This window comes from Theobroma cacao, chromosome 8, assembly GCF_053813885.1.
Source record: "Theobroma cacao isolate CCN51 chromosome 8, ASM5381388v1, whole genome shotgun sequence".
NCBI classification, from domain to species: Eukaryota; Viridiplantae; Streptophyta; class Magnoliopsida; order Malvales; family Malvaceae; genus Theobroma; species Theobroma cacao.
This window is the reverse complement of record NC_142646.1, coordinates 7,049,530-7,073,747: the sequence shown is the minus strand read 5'-3', so window position 1 is coordinate 7,073,747 and position 24,218 is coordinate 7,049,530. Positions and strand designations below refer to the sequence as shown.

Sequence of the window (24,218 nt, the reverse complement as noted above, 5' to 3'; positions counted from 1 at the left end):
CACAAAATTACCCCTTAAACACACTGTTTCTTATAGCAACACGATGGTTGAATTAATGCAAGTTTTTAGTCATTTGTTTCTACAACCAGGATTATGAGAGTGTGTGTGCATTCCCCTTGGCCCAAGAAATGAAATATAAACAACAAGTGCTAGCTCTCAAAGTTTGCAAGGATCCATGACCAACAAGGCAAATACCAGTTCTCAAAAAGAACCTGAGATTAATTACTTCAAGTCGAAAATTGTATAAAATTACAAATTTTCACTGGAAATTAAACCCAGGAAATAAAGAATTGAAGAGAATACATTAAGTATGAAAGAAAATTCAGTGCTTCTCAGAAAGAATTCCTATAAATCATTGTTGATTTGGGTGCTGAGGTTGCTGATAAAAATCATTACCACCTTTTTCAACTCTACAGGTTATATCATCTGAAAAATAAGAATTTCTGAGCTCATTTTTTACATTTCCTACATCTATGCAGCATGTCCCACCTATCTGGTTATTTCCCATGCATTCAGACTTATGCCACGGAGGCCCTTTCCGTTTCTGCTGTCTGAAGTACTTCTTACCCAAATCATAAGATTCCCTCATTCTTTTAAATGTCTGTTGGATGTTAGTACCTGGAATGTCTGGATCTGGTTGGTTACCACCAGCCATGCAAGGAATGTTTTCATCAGGATAACTAGTGGCAGGTCGATTGCTGTCCCGTTGCCCTTCTTCTGCATCTTCATCAATTCCAATGGAATTAGCAGTGCAAGCAGGTCGAGTGTCTTTCTTATCACGGGGACATGGAGGTAAAGGTGGAAAAGGATGGAAAGGCATGCCTGGGGCAATTATCCAACTCTCTACACATTCACCCTGTGGTGATCCAAACTGCTGCAAAATGGGCAATGGAATTCCATAGGAGACGGGCAAGCGGGAGATGAATCTCTTCTGTGGAAGAGCAATAATCACATCAGGACACTTCAGCTGATACGGTTTAGGGAATTCGATAGCAGTTGATGGAGCAGTAGATGAAACCAAGGATGCATTGGGAGGAGATGAGAACCCTGGTGGAACATCCTCCTGAAAACTGTGTCTTCCATTGTCAACATTAATAGCTTCACCCTTGCAAACACAGTCACGGCATTCTTTATCCCCTTGGCTCATCTTGTCTATGTGATCTGGTGTTGATTCAACTAAAACAGGTAATGGACTATATTGAAGTTTCTTTGGTGACCGTGAGCCAATTTTCTCCGTCTCTGCTGGCTGATCCCAGCGGCTTTTACGCTTGCGAATTTTGGTACTATTTGTTTGGCAAACACCAGTAGAAGATGAGGAACATCCTTCACGGGATGCAGTATCCACTGAAGTTGTTGCAACCACTGATTGCATAACACAACTAATTGCTTCAGTAGGTCTTATGGCCTGCTCACGCCAGTGATTGTTTGATGCTGGCACCCTGTTACAGTCCAAACCTCTGTGAAACTCCATTTTGCCCTCGTCCTTGTCCCTGTAGCTAAGTTTTCTGACAGGTTTAGGAATCCATCTATCTCGAAAGTTTCGGGCTATTTGATGGACCTGTAATGCACATTAAACTAATTAGAACTCAAATAGTCACCCAAGAAATAGCTATTCACTAAAAGAAAGAGTATAATCCATAAAAAACAAATACACAACTATGTTCTAAGCAATATCTCCCTCTCAAATATACATAGCATGGAAAACCATTAATCAAAAAGCATGTTAATTCAAACTAAAAGTATGAACAAGACAATACCTGTTTGTCATCATGCTCTGTCAATGACAGTATTGACTCTCTAAAGCTGCATGAGAAAGCATAGTTTTCAGGAAAAGAGAATAAGAAAGACTAAGGAGTGTATTCACCAAACAAAACTCAACTATGTCCTCTAACCTCTGCCTTCCAGCACAGGAAGGACCTCCAATAATATGGTCCAGGGTAAGTATCTCCCTCATTGCTAAATACTCCAAAACCTGCAGAAGAAGTGCATAAGTGGCAACCTCTAGTCTTGTCATATCTTCAGAGACAGTTTTCTTATTTATTTTCAAGTTCTCATAACTGACACTTTGTCATTATAACAAGAAGGTTCTAGATACCAGCTTTACAATAACAACTCTGGGCCAGATCTGACTGCACATAGATTTCATACAATCAAATGCACTAATTGTCTCAAATTGACATCTTTAGTTATCCAAGATATGGTTGTGACACTGACCAAAAAAAAAAAGATATCACAATGATCATGAAAGCTAGTATAAACACTATGTAAGACTTACATGCTTATATATATACAAATGAACTTTCCACTACCAAAATATCTTTTTTTCTCTTTCAAAACACACTACTGAAGCACTTTCACCATTTCATTAAGCAGTGAAATTCAGCTGATCTGAATGCTATTGTTGAATAAAACTATAAAAAGAATGAAGCACTTAAGACTTAATCTATGACAGTGAATGTCTTCCTCAATATCTAATTTTTTCCCTTACAGGAAAAAGGGAGTATAGTTTCTGTATCTTTTTGACTGACATTCAGTTCAAGTACTATGATGTACTTTATATTTCCAACAATCAATGCTTGACATGACATGCAAATTCGCAAAAATGGTTATAATCACAACAAATTATTGCAAAACAGTTTCCCGCACTGCACCTTTAGAAGCTTCCGAAGAATCGGGATCTTTTTGAAGTCGCTTCTGTATTTCTTCATAATGTTGTGTAGCATCTGCAAACCTGAAAAGCAAAGCAACAGCAATTTATTTGCATGCTCATAGTGACGCAACTGCAAATGTATTCATCATTGACTGCTGTTTTGCAAAAGTTAGGAAATAATACCATTCTTGTTTATTATATCAGTCAGCACAAGTCGTGATTTTGTTTTTAAAAGTGCATCAAGAATCATTGAAAGATCTCGATTGCTGCACAACAAGAAAGCTAGAATCAAAGATTGGAAACTTATATAGCGGAAGCACAAAATATAATGTTCTTAAGGCATCTAAATAAAGAGAAAGTAAATTGACCTTTGAATTGTTTCACCATTGCCGCTATCACCAGAAGTTGCTGTGAGAAGCAGAAGCTTTAAGTAGCCCTTCGAAGCATCCTGTTACAAGTCAAAATGCCTGAGAAAAATGATCTGGTACAAAAATCGGAATAAAGAAGCATGCTGCATTACAAGAAAGTCCACATATTTTCCTCATCAATATAAGTAGCATCCCATAATGACTTTTAGAAGATGCCAAAGCAAAAAAGAAAAAAAAAAAAACTATCTCATAGACACAAAAATTATGAAAAAGTACATGCTAAATCTAAAAACTTTACTAATTTAAATGCATGGCATTAAACCACTAACCTTTCGTTTTGTTATCCCCCCATCACAATCCAGCAATTCATTAAGTTTCTCCTCCACTGCAAGCATCCAAATGCATGTATCAACACAAAAAAAAAAAAAACCCACACAGTAGTCTCATTCTAAGATAGAGGATTCCTAACCTGCTTCAAAACGGCAATTACTAGAATTTTCTGACAATCTTTTGGGCTTGACAGAAGGCACTTGAGATTTGGTGGATGTTATCTGAACCTTATGTCCATTCAGAGAATTACTACTAATTTTCCCTTTCTTAATAGAGCTAGATGAACGAGAAGTCTTCATCAAGGGGCGTGATTTTGGAGGAACCTGTTTGTCTTCTGCAGTATCAAACTTTGACTTCTTATTAGCATCAACAACATCAGTAGGTAATTTGTTGTCCAAAATATTTAGAGAAGTATCTAATTTCTGAATGGAACATGAGGTTCTGTTCAAAGCCTTCTTTCCTGTGGTACTATCTGGCTGAACAGCGGCCATAGCTGGCAAAACTTCTTCTGGCTTAATGGATAATTGGAAATTTCCATTCAAATATTCTGTTTCAACTGAACTCTTCAATTGAGATGTGACAGAAGCAGAACGGTTCACAGAGTCCTCAGCTTCTGGCCTATTCTCCAACTTTATTACACCATCAGTTACTACACTCTCCACAGATTGCATTTCTGCACCATCAAAGGAACTAGATCTAGATATTATATTGTCAGAACCATTCCAAGTTTCACCATCTTCAAGCATCATAGGTTCAGGAGATTCTTCATCTGAATCATCATGAACAATTTCTTCCGCACTAAGTAGATCACCACCTATATAACCACGACAATGAGGTGAACCACAATGACATTTTTTAGCAGCAGCTCCAAATACCCTCACATAGTTGTAGTCAAATGTCACCTCTTCACCCTGACAAATAAACCAACTCATAATATATAAAAAAATGATTTCTCATGCATGTCACAAAAATACAAAAGACTTACATTTATACACACGCACACACACACATACATGATATGACACAAGAACCCTCTCTTCAGGGTAACTGCATGTACTGAGGGCCTAAACCCTCCAAAAACTCATCAGATTCTACTTACTCTGGTTTTGCCTTGAAATTTACTCTCTTGACTCTTAAGGCTTAATGCTTCATTTTCTATTTTTACCTCTTTTTCTTGGTTTATTAAATATCTATCAGAAAAAATGTGGCTCAGTGCAACTAAATTTTCTGACATTTGAAAATCCATCAAAAGATGCATGGCTACTTTGCAATATATACTAATCAACTTGCTAGTTGTTAACTCATTAATTACGTATTCTGTATCCTTATGAGGATGTGCCTATTCAAAAAGGGTATTTTAGCATTAATATGTGTATTCTACCCGTCTTCACCCAGAAGTGTAGCATGGATTAGTTATTAGTCTCAATAAAAGATTGATCAGCTAATGTATGGCATATTAGAGAAATCCGTTAACAGGGCTTGCAGAGGGCTTAGGAATTAGGCTGAACACAACTACATCTTTTTGGGGGTTAATGTTTGGAAAGAAGAAAATAGTTCTGAGTTTTAAGACTTGAACAAGCAACTTGGAGTACAAGACACAAAGTTCTTGTGGAAAATTCCCACAAGAATATTGTGCAAAATTCATATATAAAGCAACGCTTCTGCTTTAAAGCAGCCATAAGTAGTGGCTCATGAGGCCTCTTGGCTGGCTGGTACGACGTCCCTTGAGATTCCTGCTTTTGAACACTCAAAATCTCATTAAGTTTTATTTTAAAGAAAGAAAAGGAAAGAGATGAAGGCACTAAGTTGCTAAAGCTAAGTTTACGTGATAATGGCCAACAAAATTTTTTCTTCAAAAGCTGCAGAAACATCTTTTTTAATATCATAATGCAGCACCATCTGTTATTGAATATATTTTGATATTATCGAGCATCTTTTAAATATGCCACTTTGATTGGGGCCATAAAAGCCCAAAGTTGATAATAAGATCAATAGATGGTAACAGATCCTATGTTCCAGTTTTTATTAACTAGTGATATGAGGCACATCTGACCAAATGGGATTTAACCAATTGTTATTTCCCTATGCTTGTTCCTGCTTTTAGATCTTTTTAGCCTCTGTTCAGCACCCTCTCTCTCTCTCTCTCTCTCTCTCTCTCTGCAGTTTATCCTTCAATACATAGAATAGAGGTTTTCAAACATAAATGCATTATTCTTTTTCAACCTTCAGTCTACCTTAATTTTCAACCTTCCTTCTGCTGTTTGCTTTCCATATTTCAATCACTCAAATTCACCAGTTAAGGATCAAGAAAATGTAAGCTCTCCAAATGATTTTCAAAATCTCAAATATATCAGCTTAAAGGCTCAGCAGATCGGAATGCAGCACCAAAATATGATTTTTGAGTTGTATGTAGCATACCTGTTTTATATCCCTCAATGCAAATAGTCCAATACAAATTTCTCCATTCACCATCCACTGCTCACGAAAAAGGAAAAACCAATGGAAATAAAGGTTAAGATTTTTGAAATGAAATGAACACATTGAAAAAGTTTAGTTTGAGAAGCAAAATTCGGTAAAACAAGACAGCCATGTTCATATTCAGCAAACATTATATGGAAAAAGTCAAAACATTTGGAGACCAGCCCCAAAGTAGTTGGCCATATTAGTCATACTGAGAGGCACATAGGTCAGTAGGGGGGAAAGGCAAATTAAAGCAGCATCTTTTATTGTAAGCTTATAATCTACATTTTCCATTAATAGTTAATACATTGATATATTTTAAGATTTTAAAAGACTTTTTGAAGCCCATGGTCACCAACAAAGCATAAAAAGGCAAAGATGGCCATGATACTCTAGTTGATCTGGCAAATTACATTCCAAAAGAAAAGTTAGTAAGAGCAATCCCCAATATAAACTTATCCACCTAATTTTTAATTAAAGGGGTCCATATAGTGGAGATATCCAGGAACTACAAGGAAGGTGTAAAGGAGACATTCCACCAAAAGATTCCATATTCTGCTATCACCCAACTCATGATAACAAGCACATATTAAGAATTCCATGTATTTTATTTTTATTAAGGAATCCCATTTTCTTATTAATTGATATGATAATAAAAAGCTCATATGAACAATCACCTTTTCAGTACGACAATTGGGATCACAACTATGATTAATGAAGCGCCCCAAATTTCCTTTGACATATGCATCTATTACCTGGAAGACAGGAAAAACATCCATGAAACTGAAGCATCAAAGTATAAATTGACGGAAAAGTTCATACAACAGAGTAGATTTCAATGATATACAAAAGAAACCTAGAAAATTAAATCACAATGTTATTCAGGATAAATGGATAATTACAAGTCTGTAGCAAACATGAGACTGCACAGGCAAATTAAGTGTTAACTGAAAAACCAAATCTAAAGTGGCAAAGGAAACCTCCTCTCTCTTCTCCAGAGTACACCCAGTAATAAAATGTTTTATCATGAACAATGAATACAATATCCTAAATAAATAAGAATAACTTACAAAATTATGTTTCTTGTTATGTGCACATACCTGTGCTAAGCGATAAATAAAGTTAATAACTAAATCAAATGCAGGCAGGAGAAAATGCAAACTCTCTTCACTTCATTTGGACTTTTGTACTACCATATGCAATTTAATAGTCATATTATGTTTGCAAAATATAAATAATAAAAAAAAAAATTAAAAGGGTAAAGGGAATATCCAAACCTCACTGCCATTCAATGTCATGAAATAGAAATGCCTCTGACCCCTAGAAGCATACTCCTTTTGCCGAGCCTCATAAGCTTGCATATCAAGCACCTGATGAACCACATAATTCAATTACCACGGTAAATACAAATATTAAAAATTGCTACAACATAGAATCGGCATCTTATGCATGCCCACTCTTCATATACTCCAAACACCAGGACAATGAGAATTATTTCATCTATATAATAAGCAAACTATAACAAAAGGGTGAATTATGGATCAGGCACAACTAGCCCTCAACAAATGTGACTTTTACATCATGAAAAGCATGAGGAACTTTCAGAAGAGTGTGACAAGAACAGGCTAAGGCTAACCTGCTTGGTTTTCTACCAGGGTTGATAAATGGCTTACACAAAAACCCAACAGTCCACATGGTAAAATATGACTCTTAAAATAATCGAGGGATCACAATACTAACTAGATACACCCAACTTTTATCCTTCCTCCAAGATATGAATACTTAATTCCCATTGTTAAGAATATTAACATAAAAGAGACCTTACTCACTGCTTAAGACAGTTCATACATTATATCGACTAAATAATGAAGCTCAACTAGCTAGCAATGACACAGCAGAACAATGCCTTAAACATGCTTATTATGCCAAACCATTTGACAATATATTTGGTGCTTTTTCCAGAAAAGTACAGCAAGAGGTGGAAGCCTGAACAGTCTTCATTATGACTGTGGTTTACTTAAAGGTACCATTTAGAGCTGGCAAAGTTGACCCGAACTCAAAAAACCTGCCTAGCCTACCTAAACCCATCCCAACTCAATTTGACAAAAAAGTCAACAACTCAAACCCAAAATGACCTGAATTTGAGAACAACCTGAACTCAAAATGGTCCAAACCCAGAATGACCTGAATTCAAAATGGCTCTAATCCGAATTTGACCTGAACCAAACTAATCTGAAATGACTGGAATTAGAAAAATCTATCACAATCCAATTCGATTTGACTTTAAAAGTCAACAACTTGAACATAAATGACTTGAACCTGAATTACCTGAATGACCTAAACCCGAAACAATCCAAACTCAAAAATGACCTGAATTTCCTTTGACCAAAAATGACCTGACTCGACCTGCCTAATTGCCACATATATTACCATTTACTTGAACAAATAAAAAACCAGTTCTAAAATGGCCATGATTTGAATTTGACTATTCTTCCAACAAGTCTGTTACAAATCAACAAGCATAAAAATAATAAAATACCTCTCCAACGTATTCAATAAGGAACTGGCTAGCAGATATATCCTCAAGCATCCTCAGCCCAAAACCTTTCCTACCAAATCTGTCCCATTTCATTTTTGCATATTTGCGTTTCTGGAACTGCAAAATAAAAGTTTGGAATAAAATAACATTCTCTTCCAAAAACAATCGTTTCAGAAACACACTCACACACAAGAATATATATACGGCATATATATTGTCATTGTCATCTACTAAAAACAGTGGAAGAACCTGTTGATTTGAACATAGGTCCCCGCATGGACAGGTGCCTTGGACACATTCAATGTTCAGCATTCGATTCAGGCATTCATCCCCACAACCAAGCTTACCATCTGGAGGTCGTTTGCAATGGCAAACCATTATCTGCTCCAAATTAACTGAGATGTTAATTGCAAAAACACATGCCCAAACAACATAACCAAAAAATTATCAAACTAGCAATGATATAATCAGAGAAAAGTTAATCTGAGCACTTATTTTAGTCCAATTTAATGAAAGCCCATATACCAATATTTGTGTCACATTGAAAGATAACTAAAGCAAGAATAGAATGGTGTAAACAAGCTCAACAAATTAAGTATGTTAGCATTGTACCCAAGACATGGGATCAAATTCTAGCTTCACCAAGGACTTAGGAGGGGAGATTTTAAGTAATGGAGAAACCCTAACTCCTTTGTGTGGCCTAGATATTAAACTAGAACAAGTGAAGAAGGTGTCAAGGTAGTTAAAACATAGAAAAACCTCCCCCCTCCCCTTCAAAAAGGAAGAAGAGGAAGAAATAGACAAGGAGCCACCTATTGGGATTAATCACTTCCTCAGTAAACTACATTAAAAAATTATCGCTTGACTTCACTATGTCAGCATAAAATCTTTGTGACAAGGTGGAAAAAAACAAGATTTACAAGACCTGAAAAGATTAATACGCTTCCAGATAAACTCATAATGCATCTAATAAGCAAGTTAAATGTATTTTCCTATACTATCTCCCTGCATTTTCTTTGAATCATGACAACAGATCTTCAAACTGCTGTTGGTTAATAACCTTTAGAAGTACCTCCTCCATTTGTTAAAACTAAAATATTTCATCTTACAGTCTGAACTATTTTTTCATATTGAAGTTATTAAAGGAAGCCTCTAATCATTATTATCATTACAATAAATAATGAATGATTATACTAACAACAATGAAAAAATTCAGCAACACACTAAATAGCATATAACTATTTAATTAATCAACTTAGGTTCAGACCTCATCAATGGTTTGAGTTTTACGGCCACGGTGCAAAAACCAATTACTATCAATACGCCAAAAATGTGATGTTGGTGGCACTGCAACAATTGGAAAGTGTGTTAGAATTAAAATATCAAAAAGGAACGAAGCAGGAGAAAAAAGAATCATTATACTAAACCAAAAACATTTCTATCTACAATTTAGTCAAGCAGTTTGGCTATCAACAGCAACAATTAATACCGGTCATATGTTTACTTTCAAATCCCTTCTCCAGTTCCTTATAATTTAAACCATCACAACCATCTTCCTCAGCATCTGATATGCCCAAGTCTGCATTAATATCTGCATTGGACTTCTCTTGAGGGATTGAGCAATCAGCAAATGCTTTATCCACGTTGTCCCCACAGACCCTTCCAAGTAAATAACAAAAAATTCCAATTAAGACATCAGACTGCCTTTCTCAGTGAAACCAGACAAAAATCACCAATGCCTTAGAAGATAGGTCAAAAACATGAGGAAAGACAAAGAGATGACAGTTTTTATGTATCTAAACTACTTCCAAGGTAATGGGGAAAATAAGATACAGAATGAGAAAACACTTGAAATGGCAAACATATCTTTAAGATCAGCCAGAAGAGAAAACATCTGATCAGATAGAAGATACCACATTTTATGAAGACTAAGAGTCTAAGATCATTAGAAGAACACCCAATTGTGTTCCTGCAAGTTGTGGAGTATGCTTTAGGCCTAGGTGAAATTCAACAAACCACAACCACTACAGGTGAACCAAGTCTTCTATACAAACAATCTGAAGGCCAAGGAATCCCAAAAGCATAAAGAAGACTTCTGAGGACAAAAGGTGGACTTCACACAGATAGGATAAAAGGTTATCATTCTGACATGACTTCCATGATTAGAACTTTTTCTAAATGGTCCAAAGGTTAAATCTAACTGCACAGAGAGTTGAACACTGCAAAGCCATGCACGATAATGGTTCTCCCCACTTTTTCTATTTTAGAAAAAAAAAATGCATTAACCATAGATGTCAAAAGCATCCTGATTTAGCTTGACTAAAGTGCGACTTAGAGTTCTGGGATTCAAGAAAAGTTCAATGCAAGGTGCTTCAGGCAAGTGAAGATATAAAATCCAAGTCAGTTCATAGAACATATGTGAAAACATGACTATGGTCTGCCTGTCGACAGGGAAGAAAAGGAAAATTTTAAATACAGCAAGCTGAAAATATTCACCAGCTCCATCTTTTGAACAGTTAAATAAAATTCAAAACTAACTTGTTTATTCATCAACCAAGACACCTGTTAAATAGCCAAGAGAACTTTAGGTCCAGCATGACAGGAGATTTTGTCAGAGAATTTAGATACAAGCTTTGTCTTGCAATTGCTAATGAACAAATCTGTCTATTAAGAGCAAAAGGACTAATATGTTAAACACTGATCTTTAACTATCCTTTACTGCCCAATAAAAACAAAAATTTGAAGCATAGAATGCCCTTGATCTAAAATCACTGCATAGTGAGATGGGCAGCCATCCCTGAACAAGTTCTCTTATCAACTAGAAGTTGTTTCATCTAAAAGTATATCATAATCATTGACCAATATCAAAACTTAAATATTTAAAATGTTAATAGTACTTTATTCTCTACAAACTATTAAATAAAACATCAGATATTGTTCATCCTAAAGGAACAATCATTGCACAATGCACCTCTTCCTCATTGAGTCAATACTTTTTAAAGTGAAGAAAGCGTGAGACGACAAGAGGAAGATAAACAAAAGAGAATGATGTTGGGAATGTCTGCATGTGGAGTTGAAACCCATTTGTCTTACATATAAGCAGTAACATGCAACAGTTAGAATTTTGAGAATGAAACTAAAGGTGGCCAAGTGTGTTATAAGTCACTGTAATGCAGCCCTAAAAAATGTATAAATATTTACCAAGCATTTTCTATAAATTCACTAAACGAAGGAAGCAACATAAGCCCCAAAGGCAAATCAAGACCTGGTTGAAAGCAACACCCCATTCCTAATACTGTAGATACCAGAAATAGGTTGAAAAAAGCATAATTTTTTTTATGAAAAGAAAAGCATGAGTTGGGTGATTAAACTATGCAAGATCCATAGGTTAATAACACATCTGATCATTGCAATTCATAAGATCTGATCTGTGGATAAATCTTATACCATTTATGTGTTAGGACCAAGTGACTGGCTGTTCTCAATCTTTTAAGAGCCAACAAATCAAACATGGGAAAAATATGCACAAAATAACAGGTTATACATAAATTGCATATCTAAGATGATAAGTAGATGTATGAATGGCAGCATACCAACGGCATGCCTCATCAATTGACTTTACAAGTGCAACTGGTATTCGCCGCCACTTATGACAATCATCACAACGCACCCAAGCATTATCAGGCTGTGTACACTGCTCCATGGTACCATCTGATACCAAGTCAACATTAATCATGTCTGCCAATGCAATACTGTTGCTGGTATTTGAGATCTCAATATTATCTGAAATGTGATTTCCTGCAATATCAACTATTGTAAAGTTAATACAATCTCCAATTTCCTCTAATCTGAAAAATTTCTCCCATTGGCAAGGAATAACAATGACAACTAATATGTGAAAAGATTAAAGTGATAAAAACTAATAATAATGACATGAGAAAAACAGAGAAGGGAAGAATCAGTAATCTATATCCTTATAGTTCCAGTACCTGTTAGTGGGTGCCTTCCTCCTCTGGCAACAATGTCTTTGTCAGAGCCTTTCTTCTTTACTTTGGTCTTACTAACTGACTTCAATTCATCCCCTTTCTGCTTACAAGCATTTCCTTTCCTGCTCCTTGCTGAATCAGAGACTCTGGACTTTCCCTTGCTCACTCCCTGAGATTTTGAGCTTTTGGAAGGTTGATTCCGCTTGTGTTTAGAGGAAGACAAATTCTTAGTGTTCTTTGTATCTGGAACATCAGGACTGCAACATGCTTTAGCGTCCGTAGCAATTTCCACTTTCATAGCCTCTTCAGAGACACCAAGTCCATTCTCTCTTGAAGAATTTGCACCAGTGGATGAAGTAAGAGCTCCGCTAGAGCAAAATCCATTAACTGTTGTTTTTTGTTTGCCTCTGCAATTCTTTGATGATTTAGATTTCCTTGCACTGGCTGCACCAGGAGATTTATGATTATCCTTCTTTCCCCGCTTGCTACTCTTACTACTCTTAACACCTCCAGCAGAAGCAAGCGCTCCAGAAGTATTCAAGACAGTATTATGTGACTCTTCTTGGTGTATTGAACCAACTCGGGCATCAGGAATTAAATTGATTACTTCGGAATCTGGTGAAGTTCCAGGATCAATGTACTTGTTCTCTACAACTTCCCCAGATGCTTCAGCCACCGCATCAGACAGACTTACAGGGTAATTATCTGCAGCATCTTCAGCAGACATTTCAAGATTTTCAGCACTCTCCACAACCTTATGTGCTAGTTTTAGATCCATAATAGAAGCATCTGAGCATGTTTTCACCTTTTCTAAGTCCTCCTTAAACTGCAACTGCCTTTCACTTTCCAGTTTCCCTACTTTATCTTCAACAACATTAACTAATTTTGGACATTGAAAACTGGTTTCTTTCCCATGATTATTAAAAGAAGTATCAACAGAAACTGATGGATCAACCGATTCTGTAACCACACTATTCAGATTAATTGAAGCAACTTCCTTGCCCACTTTGATCTTCAAACGTAGGCAATTGGTTGAAGTGTTACTTATCCCACTTGACCCTTTTCTGCTTTTACCAGCCCGATTTTTGCTCCGTTTCCCACTTGCTCGGCCACCCCCAGCTTTGGACCGTTCTTGATTCGGCACTTCATTACACCCAGGCTCATGATACTGCTCAAGAAATTGTGTAATATTACTCAACAATCCCCAGTCAGAAGCACGAGCTGGTTTGGATGAACAGCTTCTCTTCTTCCTTGAAGCTCTGAAAATAAATTCAATACTTTCATGTGGGTTTGCCAGCTTCGTCTTCCTGCAGTACCTGGCAATCCTTTTCGCCGGAGCCTTTCGGCTTGATTTGCTTTTTCTGCTGCCTCTTCGAGATGAGGAAGATGTGGCAGGATGATGCTTAGTGTCTGAAACACAATCAACCTTGACAACATCCTTTCCTTCATTTTCTCTTTCTCTGGAACAGTCAATTGAACTGCTAGAACTAATCGCAGCACAGGCATCCTTTGCGAAAATATCTACTGGATCCAACCTCTCAGACAAGCCATTTTCAACAACATCAAAGAGCTGACATGACAGAGAATCTGATCTATCACCAAGACAGTTTGCACCTAGCTCAAAAGAATCCCCTTTCGAATTGCAGCCATTTTCTTCTGCATTTATAATTTCACTGGGAGTCTCAACCTTTGTACCTGCAGTTACAGCAGCCCTCTTCTCAAAAACCTCTGCAACACCATTTTCTGATTGACCATTAACATTCTTATTGTCAGTTTGTGCATTCTGATGGGTGCCCAATGATTCAGCCCTATGTAATGTTTCCAATGTACTCAAGCAACCCTTTGAAGCCAATAACTCAATGCATATATCATCCGTACGTTTAGTTTCCACAGGTTTAGTAAAACTTTCCAATGAGAGATCACTACTACTCAGATCATCTTTCTGGTTATGCCAGTCACTACTACTCACAAAATCACCTGTTACACTTATTAACTCAAAAGGCACTTCACTCTTTTGCGAAGGCAATATTTGGTTCGGAACATCAGCCCCCGTCCTTTTAAGCACATCATTTTCCTCTTCACACTTTTCTTCCCCATCTTCCATGGCCCCCTGCTGAGTGGAACCACTGACACTCTCATCATCCTTCTCCTTATCCTGTTTAACACAATTTCTAGGTGAAGTAGCCACTGTTTTCAATTCTGATGGCATTTCAGTGTCCTGTGAAGTATCATTTTCTGAGTTGTGATGATCAACTTTACCCAGATTCTCAATCAAACAAACCCCACCTTGAATGTCAATACATTCTTTTAACATCCAACCAACCACATTTTCATCATTTCCTCTCATCTGATCTATAGAAATCTCCATGCCACTGCTCAAACAAGCAGTATTTTCATCCTGAGAACATCCATCCACAGCAGTTGGACCATCTTCACCTGAAATTCCTCTGTTTTTCAAGCACAACAGATCAGTTTCTGAATCATTAACATCAACATTACCCTGATTTTCATTCAAACAAACCACATTATCACTGATACTATCACCCATCCATTCCTTTGAACCAGAACGATCTACATTTTCCTGATTTTCATTTGAATAACCTGTGCTATCACCATCACCAATCAATTCCTCTGGACCAGAACCATCTACATTTTCACCCTGATTATCATTCAAACAAACCACACCGTCACCACACCTATCATCCATCATTTCCTTTGAACCAGAACCATCCACATTCTCAGACTGATTTTCATTCAAGCATACCACGCTATGACCATCCTTATAACTAATCAATTCCTTGGAGCCAGCACAATCTACGTTCTCACCCTGATCCTCATTGGAGGAAACTGTACTATCACCACACCTACCACCCATCAAGACATCTGAAAAAGAACCATCCACATTCTCACCCAGATGTTCATTTGAGAAAACTGCACTATCCCTGTTCCTTTCACCCATCAATTCCTTTGAACTAGAACCATCCACACTTTCACCCCGATTTTCTTCCAAACAAACCACACTATCATTGCACCTATTGTCCACCAATTCCTTCAAGTCAGAATCATCCACATCCTGATTATTTTCTGAGAAAACAATATTATCACCCATCAATTCTTTTGAACAAGAACTATAGACATTTTCACACTCATTTTCTTTCAAACAAATTGTGCTGTCACAACATTCATCACCCATCAATCCCTTCAAGCCAAAACCAACCACATTCTTGCACTCACCCTTTATTCCATCTCTGCAATCAATATCCCTAGACCTTTCACAATCAGTATTTTCATCTTCACTCGGTTCACCAGCACAATCCCCGTTAGGATCAAACACAATGCAATCCCGCTGCTGAGGCACAAGGTTTCCCATCAACTCTGTGCACGAATGTTGCTCTGTAGCAGCAACTTCACGCAAAGGTTCATCAACCAAGGTCCTATTCTCGCACAAACCCATCTCCGGCTTTTTTCCAAAAAATAGTATCAACAATGAAGCAAAACCATACACCAAACCCACAAAAAAAGTGAAAAAAGGCAAAAGAAAACTTTGACCCAATAATAAAAATCAATCATATCCCCTTAACCAAAACAATGCACCCTCAAATTGACCGCCCACGAATCCCTACCTCCCTTTTTCTAACCATATCCTTCCCAATAAAATCTTCCAAAAAAAAAAAAGGAAAAACAATACCTTCGTCAAAACTCGCTCTGAGGAAAAACTCAAAAAACCCTAGAATCCCTTTCTCTGCAGAATCCAAAAACCGCGAATCTCAGAATCTAAACACTAATGCAGATAGAAAAACATAACTACGAAGAAAAATAAACGGATAATACATTGAAAAAATTAACCACGAAGAAAAAAATTAAAGAAAATAGAGAAACTAAAAAATATACCTGTTAGAGAGAAGAGGAACCAGGCCGTTGAAGAAGGAAGAAAAGGTCCTTTTATATTTTTAATTTTTTTATACTATTTTCTTTTCCTTAATAAAACTGTTTGAGAGAGAGAAAGAATTCGGTGGCGCTGTTAACAGTTTAGCACGAGAAAAAGCGAAAGAGGAAAAAAAAAAAAAAAAGGAAGGGAGGGAGGCGAGATCGTTATTAAAATATCAATTTTGACCTTTTCTGCTTTGATTAGGTGAACAATCTACTCGCCCGAGTTTGATCGGGACAGCCTCACTCCCTTCTCTCTCCTTTTTACACGTGTATTTTTTATGGGTGTTTTAGTCATATCAAAAAAAGAATCCTTTTACCTTGAAGTCTGCAATTTAGTTTTTAGTTTTTTTTTGTGTTTTTTCTGTTTTTGTTGGTAAAGGCGTCCGATAACATGCTACAACTTCGAATTCACCCGCAACAAGGATAAGAATATTAATAAAGGCTAGGGGGTTAAAGTGTTTTTTGAACATAATATTTAAAAAATATTTAAATAAATTTTTATTTATTTTATTTTTATATTTTTATTTTAAATTAAATAATTTCACTTTCTATCTCAATACCATGTGAATATAAAAATAACAAATAACGTTTTAATCAATGATCTTAATATTAAGTGGATTAAGTTATATGTCAATTAAGTTATATTTAAAAAGTTTAAGATAATTATTAAGTGGACTTATGATAATTATATAAACTTGTTTAATTTTTATTGAGTATTTTAATTTTAATGATAAATATATATTTATAGCTCATAGTGTTTTATGACTTCATTGATAGAAAATGAAATTGACACCAATTTGTTTTGAAATTGTTCTAACATTAATTTGCTCGTGCATGGACATATGATTCATGTGTATGTACATATTTGGCTATGAAAAGATGAAAAGAGTTGTTTGTAATTACGTAACACAAGAAGGTGTGACATGAAACGTACATATATATACCATCACGGCATCAAGCGTGGCATAAGATATATATCTTGTTGCATAGAGCAAATTTTTTTTTTTATATATTTTAAATAAAAAGATTAGGTGAGAATTAAGAATAAAGGTTAATTAAAGTGGCACGTTGAGTTGCATGTAAGGAATGCTTTACATCATTATTTTTATTTACTATTCTCACGTGCCATATTTACGTAAATAAGTATGATGACATTAACAAGTATGAAATTAAACTACCAAAGGGCTAAATTAAATCACACTTAGCTGGCCTTGCATTTACATCAAGCTTGTGGAAATTAAATCTTAATATTTAAAAATAAATATCAAGCTATTAATAAAATTGCCATTGAAAAGTTCGGGTTCAACTTTATAATATTTTATATTGTTATTTTATATCCGCATCATACATAACGTTGCACACTAATTTTAAGAAGAAATATATATCTATATATATATATTGATATTTATTGTTGTAGCATTGAAAATTGAATAATTATTTTTTATTTAATATTAAAATAATAATTATATGTAAAATACTAGTATTTCTTAAGTGTAAAAGTAATTTTATAATTATATATATAAGAAGATTAATATTTCAATTATATATAATTCAATGTATGCAGTATTAATCTATAAATCATATAATACTATTAGAAATCAACAAAAATATTTTTTAATGATAGTCATAAATTAGATAAATTTGATTAATATTTATAGAAAAAATTTTAATGAAATTTATTAGATGCAATTAGAATTCTTGTATTTACTAATTAGAAAAATATTATCAATATTAAATAAAAAAATATTTGAAATGATAATTTAGAAATATAATGAAACAATTATTATTATTTTTGTCAATTACATATATATATATATATATATATATGCGCGTGTGTGAATAATAGTAATAATAGTGATATCATCTACAAACATAGTAAAAAATGAGTTTATAATGATTGCATATTTATAATTAATTAACCTCTAAATAAAGGAAAATAAAATCAATAAATATCATATCCAATAGCAAAATTTGGCAACTACATCCCAACTCAATAATCTTAATAAAGTAACTAATTAAGAAAACTCAAAGTAAGCGAGAAGATTGGTAACACACAAAAGAAAACCAGTGCATATATAATAGATAAGCACACATATAGATAATGGGTCTCAAAGTAGACAGACATAGTGATCGTCCACACTCCACAGATCAAGTTCATAGTTGCTAGCAATACGGCTTTAACTTATTAAAAAGTTAAGGGAAATGCGTTTAAGAGCATCACAAACACTGGGAAACATGCAGAAAATTAAAGTTATTAGTATCAGAAAAGCAGGCTAGAGAATTTCAGGCTTCAGCTAGCTATCTGCCCCACCCCTCACAACATGATTACATCCTCTCTTGCAGATTTGGCTGCATAGGCTGCACACGGAAGGCGAAAGGGATCTGCGAGTTGTAGTCCCTTGCTCGCTGGTATCCGTTGTCCATTTGCTCTCTTGCATTTTCATAAGCTATATGCTGTTGATTCTGCAAAATCAGAGATTATACATTCATTATAAACCATTCATGAAAATTAACAAGCTAATGGGAGTGATAGACAAGAAGCTGTTTATTACATAGGGATAAAAAAGAGGGAGAATAAATTAGGCCTTTGACCCTTTATATATACACTGATATAGCAAGGATCCTAAGTCTAGGGTCGACATTCTTTTCCACTGCTTTAGAGAAAAACTACTGTTTCCTCTGTGTATATGCTAGAGAAGCTTTGATATGTCAACTCAACAAGGTGCTGCAAAATGCAAATACTCCTATTCCCATATACAAATCTTTGCAAGGCATTGAGCTCGATAGGTAGCTTCTTAGCTACTGAGACTCTAGAGCTAACATGACATTACACCACTCGGTTGCAAGGCCAACTTTTTCCCTTTTATCATGTGAAGTCTCTCGTTTGTTTGGGTAAATATAATCAGATTAATCTGATGAAAGTTTAAACTAGGTGAGCAAGGTGACATGTGACATTTTTTTCCCTCTCCCATCTTATAAATCCTTACTAGAATTTTGTTGTATAGCTCATTGAATAATTTTGCTTATTTTCTTTTTCCTTTCTGAATGATTTTGCAAATAGAGGTGTTCCTTCTTCTTGCCATTTTCATTATAGGCACAAATCTTCCACACTATCAGTTATGATCACCCTTTTCTTCCCTTGCAATTAACACATAGATACTATGTCAACAAGGAGATATTAAACAGTGCTTACTTGGGTAAATAGAAAAAATAGGAGGTGAGATATAGGAGAATAAATACCACAATGAAATTGAGCTGCTTATTGTCCTCCTCTAACATTTTCGTCTGAGAATCACTCACACAAAAGCATAGAAGTTAGCCAAATATAATTAGCAAATAATTAGCCAATTGTAGTCACAGAGATACTAGTACTAGTAATTATATATAATACTATATGCATACATTTTTCCTTGTCACATCAAGGACGTCCATCTGTAACACACACAAAAAAAAAGAAGGGAGCCAAAATGAGATTGATGATCAGCTTTAACTTAAATATAGTTTGGAGATGTTTAAGGGGAAAATAGAGTGTTAATGTAAGTAATCAATACTGGCCTGTTTAGCACGGACACAGGCAAGGCCATTCTCAAGGGCATCCTCAATGGCCATCAGCTCTTTGTACTGCAAAGATGTGATATCCTCGCCTTTCAAATGCCTAAGGACATGCTTAAAACATAAGACCGAGAGAGGGAGAGAGAAAGAGACAGAGAGAGAGAGAGAGAGAGAGGAAACCAAAGAAATTAACAAAGCTGGAAAAGTATATGTACCTGAGTTCAATGTGCATGCTATCATTCTCTTTCTTGATTCTATCTATTTCATTGCTAAGGTTCTGTGAGTTTTTATTGTAAGAGAAAACAGAAAAAGCAAAAAAAAAAAAAAAAACTGTTAGTTTATTGACAAGAAAATCCATAGCTATATATGACCTATATATGAGCTTAGATATTGGTATGTTGGTTAAAATTGTGCTTTTGACCAAGAAACCCTAGAGTACCATCATGAACTAGGTAGATCTTACTGGAGATCTGTTCAGGGAAAATGCATTAATTGTTTTGTTATGCCTTTAAAACTGACTTCTATGTAGTTCTTCAATTTTTTGCAAGGAAAAGGAAGGTGGGCAATAACATTTTATTGCCAGATCTGTTGATAGATGTTACATTTCAGATAGTTTTAGTTTCTTTTTCTAAAAAAAAGGCATAAAATTTATGCATGAGAGAGGAAGAACTAAAGGACTACATCAATTCATCCCATTTGTAGATCTATTCAGAGAATTCATAGTTCATGTTTTTTGTTAACTTTTTAGCAAAAAAAACAGGTCACTTCCTGGAACATGCAAGAGAAAACCAGATGTCCTTAGCTAGGGTCACAACAGATAGAAAAAGGATGAAACATCAAAGATAAGAAAGGAAAATAGATTCAAACCTACCTCATGTTTGGCATCCCACAGCCTCTTTCCGGAAGTCTTGTGATATTGATCCAAGATATCGATCAAACTTCACCATAAGAGGAAGTTTTTTGTAGAAAAAAAAAAGGAACAAGCAAAAACAAGTAACCCCATCAAGAAAAATTACAAAAAAAAAAAAAAGAAATCCCTCGTTGTTAGATGCAAAACCAAGAAAGAAAAAAAGGGTTAAGAAAAACAAGGGAAAAAAACTTCATACTTAGTAGAAGGACTGCAATACTCATGCATCTTGCCAGAGCTAGCAAAGATAATAAGAGAAACACGAGCATCACACAGCACAGTAATCTCCTTAGCTTTCTTCATGATCCCATTCCTTCTCTTTGAATAAGTAACCTGCCTGTTGCTTGAGTTCTCAATCCTCTTGATCTCAATCTTGCCTCTTCCCATCTCTTCTCCTTGCTCTCTTCTTTTTTGCTTCTCCCTTGTTTTGCTTGTGAAATGATGAGTTGAATGGAGCAGAAAATGAGGTTTAAAGGCAGAGAAAGGGAGAGAGGTAAACAACAGGGAAGCATTCTATTTCAGGTTTGGAGGACAGAGAACTTTCTAAGTGTCACAGTACGGGCATGTTTGTTTCAGGGTTATTGACAAGGCCAAGCCAACTGCCTTTTTCTTTGTTTAATCTCATGTTTTTGAAAAGAAATGGCTTTGTTAGTTTTTGTTTCACCTTTTTAACCATTGGTCTCTAAGATCCTCTTGGTGAGAGCAGATATATAGCATTAGTAACTCAAGGAGAGGTCTTAGGGTTAGGGCTAGAGTTTTAATATGGAAATTCGGACAAGACTTTAAAGGCCGGCGTGAGGAGGGAACAACAAACATCTTTAGGAGGCTTTGATGTGTTTCATACGTAAAATTAATGTAGAAAAAGAAAATTCGGTGTGCATGTAGTAAGGGACACGTGTCACGATTCGAAGCCATTGAAATCTAGAATGGTCTTGTCTAGGGTTTGAGTGATGGAATTGCTAAGTATGGTAGTCTATAATAAATCATATCTTAACCATCAAATCAAAATCAAAGGGAACAAAAGTATTAATTTTATTGAAGGTGGAGATGTATGGTTTTCCCAAAAGCTAAAAACTGTCGAGGTCTTTCAAATAGGAGGGCTACGAATTGGCTTGGGGTTGGGGCGGCGGCGGCCTCTGCTCTACATGCCAGGCCGCTTCATTGCTTGACAAGGGAGGCAACGCCCATTTTGTTTTTGTACATTATGCAATACTATGCATTTTGTTTTGCACATTATGCAATACTTTTTGATTTCCCACACATTATATATTTGAACCATATATTACTTTGTTTATGTTTTACCATTTTTCAAAAGATGTAATTTATAATAAATAGTAATTAATGAAGATTTAATGCAATGGTTAGTTTTACTTGAATTGACTTAATAATATTTTTTTTTGAAAAAAAGTTTAGCATATATTACTCAATCCAAGTGGCAAAATGATGTACATGATGATTATCTCCATACCAAGCTACATTAGATTTATAAATATCTCTAATCATATCATAAACATAAGCATTACATGATAATTAGTCAATAACCAAATCAAGGGTGGAGCTAGTCAATTTTTGTTGAAGGTGAAAAACATATAAATAAAGGTTAAAAATTTTGAAAACTAATATAATTTTTTAAAAAATTATAAAAAACTAATATGTTGAACTTAACTAACAATAAAAAAGTTGATAATAGGAAATAATTTTATATAATATTAAAAAAAAAACTTACAATAATCTTTTTGAAAAGTTGTAGTCGATCATCTTTTTTATATTCAAATTCATCAATTATTAATTATGTACTGAAAAACATATATTTTTCTAGAATTGAGTCTTAGACTTTTTGAATTACATTACTTTTGTTCGTGAGTTACACCTTGAGGCTTGGTGACTCAAGTGTAAGAGAATCATTTAGACAATCTGCATATTTTCTTTTAAAAAATTTGCCAATTGTTTTCAATTTGTTTATACTTTACTCAACATTTAGTATTCTTATTTTATTTCTATTTAAACTTATAATACTAAATATAAAACTATAATGCATAAAATATAAATAGTTAAATACGATATATAAGATTAAAAATTTTCTCTTATATAATTAGAATTGTTCAAAAACTATATATTCAAAATAATTTCCTTTCAACTAAATATGAAATATAAAACACATAAAAAAGATATACTCAAGATAATTTTCTCTTACATAATCAAGATTAATAAAAAAATAATACATTAATGAAGTTTTAATTAATAGTGCAACACAACAACTTATATTTGAGAACTACATAATAATTTATTAATTTGTAAATATTAAAATCATAGAACATTATATTCACATAACATAAAAAATAAGAATATGACAAGTAGAAGATAGAACCCACATATGACATAACAAAGAAGAAAGAAAAAGAATATAGTTGATGGTTCATAGAAATTTGGAGAATAAAATTGATAGAAACATAGAATATATGAGCAAATAGAATATAAATAAAAATAATAATATAAATTGAAAGAAAAAATAAAAAAAATTTAAAGTTGAGTGAAGTATGTGAGATCATTTTGTTATTCTTTATTTATATTAATTATTAAATAAAAAATTATTTTGAGGGGACCATTAAAAGAGTATATATAAAATTTTAAAAATTTTATATAATATAGATGTAATTTTAAAAATTTTGGGGACTATGCTAAAAGGGAGATCTGGCCGTGAACCAAATGCTGCTCATTTCAAAAAAGAAAAATGCTGCCTTTTATAAAGCTAAAGCATTGGTGGCATTCAAGTGTAAATTTGTCCTCCACAAATATATACATATATATATATATATATATATATATATAGATTTTATAATTATGTAATGTCAATATTTAAATAAGTTAATATTTTTTCTATTGTATTTAACTAAGTCCTATTTGAAAAAATTTGAATAAAAATAATAAATTTTTATAATTAACGGTTAATTAACTGTTATTAATCAAAATATTACTTATCATTTATATTCGTGTGACACTGACATGATGCTGACGTGAAAAGTGAAAAATATTATGTGATCATATCATCATACCATATCAACATATCATATCATTATCACTATGACATGCCATGTAGCATAAAAAAATTTATAATTGACATTTTGATTAACAATAATTAGTCAATTGTTAATTATAAGAGTTTATTTGGTCTAAAATAAAAATATAAGAATTTGATTGAACGTAATAAAAATATAAAGGTTTATTTGAATTTTTTTAAAATAATTCAGAAACTTTTTTAAATATTATATTTTTTACAATTGATTTTCATTAAAATTTACAAAATAAAAGTTTGAAAAGCGAGTTAATTTAATTTGAAAACATTAATTTTGATGAATAGCATTGTATTTTATTTTACTTATCTCTATGGATAATACAAAAATATTTCACCGAGTGCTTTTGTATTTTTGATTGATTTCAACAGAAGGAAACAACAAAAAAAAAAAGAAAAGAAAAAGTGAAAACAAGAGAAAAGAAA

General features: G+C 34.2%; 2 protein-coding genes across 4 annotated transcripts; both read right to left on the bottom strand.

The window, feature by feature from the left end:
• Nucleotides 1-176: 176 nt before the first annotated feature.
• Nucleotides 177-16,385, bottom strand: EFS (histone-lysine N-methyltransferase). Of its 3 annotated transcripts, none has more exons than XM_007019159.3 (18): nt 16,225-16,385; nt 12,337-16,075; nt 11,941-12,157; nt 9,837-10,006; nt 9,615-9,694; nt 8,597-8,728; nt 8,348-8,464; nt 7,086-7,178; nt 6,486-6,563; nt 5,767-5,823; nt 3,488-4,259; nt 3,348-3,403; nt 3,019-3,098; nt 2,834-2,916; nt 2,652-2,731; nt 1,893-1,972; nt 1,758-1,803; nt 177-1,558 (listed from the first exon to the last, which is right to left on the bottom strand). In XM_007019159.3, the coding sequence occupies exons 2-18, from the start codon at nt 15,785-15,787 to the stop codon at nt 353-355; spliced, it is 6,798 nt and encodes a 2,265-aa protein (XP_007019221.3). In that variant the 5' UTR covers nt 15,788-16,075; nt 16,225-16,385; the 3' UTR covers nt 177-352. The 3 variants fall into 3 exon arrangements, with proteins under 3 accessions (XP_007019221.3, XP_017981320.2, XP_088665040.1); XM_018125831.2 differs by having other exon boundaries at nt 11,941-12,145; XM_088808914.1 differs by lacking the exon at nt 16,225-16,385 and having other exon boundaries at nt 12,337-16,090.
• A 2,203-nt stretch (nt 16,386-18,588) lies between these two features.
• Nucleotides 18,589-21,124, bottom strand: PI (K-box region and MADS-box transcription factor family protein). Its single transcript, XM_007019158.3, has 7 exons — nt 20,922-21,124; nt 20,687-20,753; nt 20,031-20,092; nt 19,819-19,918; nt 19,666-19,695; nt 19,504-19,548; nt 18,589-18,726 (listed from the first exon to the last, which is right to left on the bottom strand). Exons 1-7 carry the CDS (start codon nt 21,107-21,109, stop codon nt 18,589-18,591), a joined length of 630 nt encoding a protein of 209 aa, XP_007019220.1. The 5' UTR covers nt 21,110-21,124.
• Between the last annotated feature and the right edge of the window lie 3,094 nt (nt 21,125-24,218).

Excerpts from the sequence above, each read along its gene's own strand:
- EFS (XM_007019159.3), bottom strand. The coding sequence starts at position 15,787 with ATGGGTTTGTGCGAGAATAGGACCTTGGTTGATGAACCTTTGCGTGAA. Across the intron at positions 4,260-5,766 it reads CATTGAGGGATATAAAACAG|GGTGAAGAGGTGACATTTGA; the intron begins GTATGCTACATA and ends TTTATTTGTCAG. Across the intron at positions 3,099-3,347 it reads GGGGGATAACAAAACGAAAG|GATGCTTCGAAGGGCTACTT; the intron begins GTTAGTGGTTTA and ends GACTTGTAACAG.
- PI (XM_007019158.3), bottom strand. The coding sequence starts at position 21,109 with ATGGGAAGAGGCAAGATTGAGATCAAGAGGATTGAGAACTCAAGCAAC. Across the intron at positions 19,696-19,818 it reads CCTGTGTCCGTGCTAAACAG|ATGGACGTCCTTGATGTGAC; the intron begins GCCAGTATTGAT and ends TGTGTGTTACAG. Across the intron at positions 19,549-19,665 it reads TTGATGTGACAAGGAAAAAT|ACGAAAATGTTAGAGGAGGA; the intron begins GTATGCATATAG and ends AGTGATTCTCAG.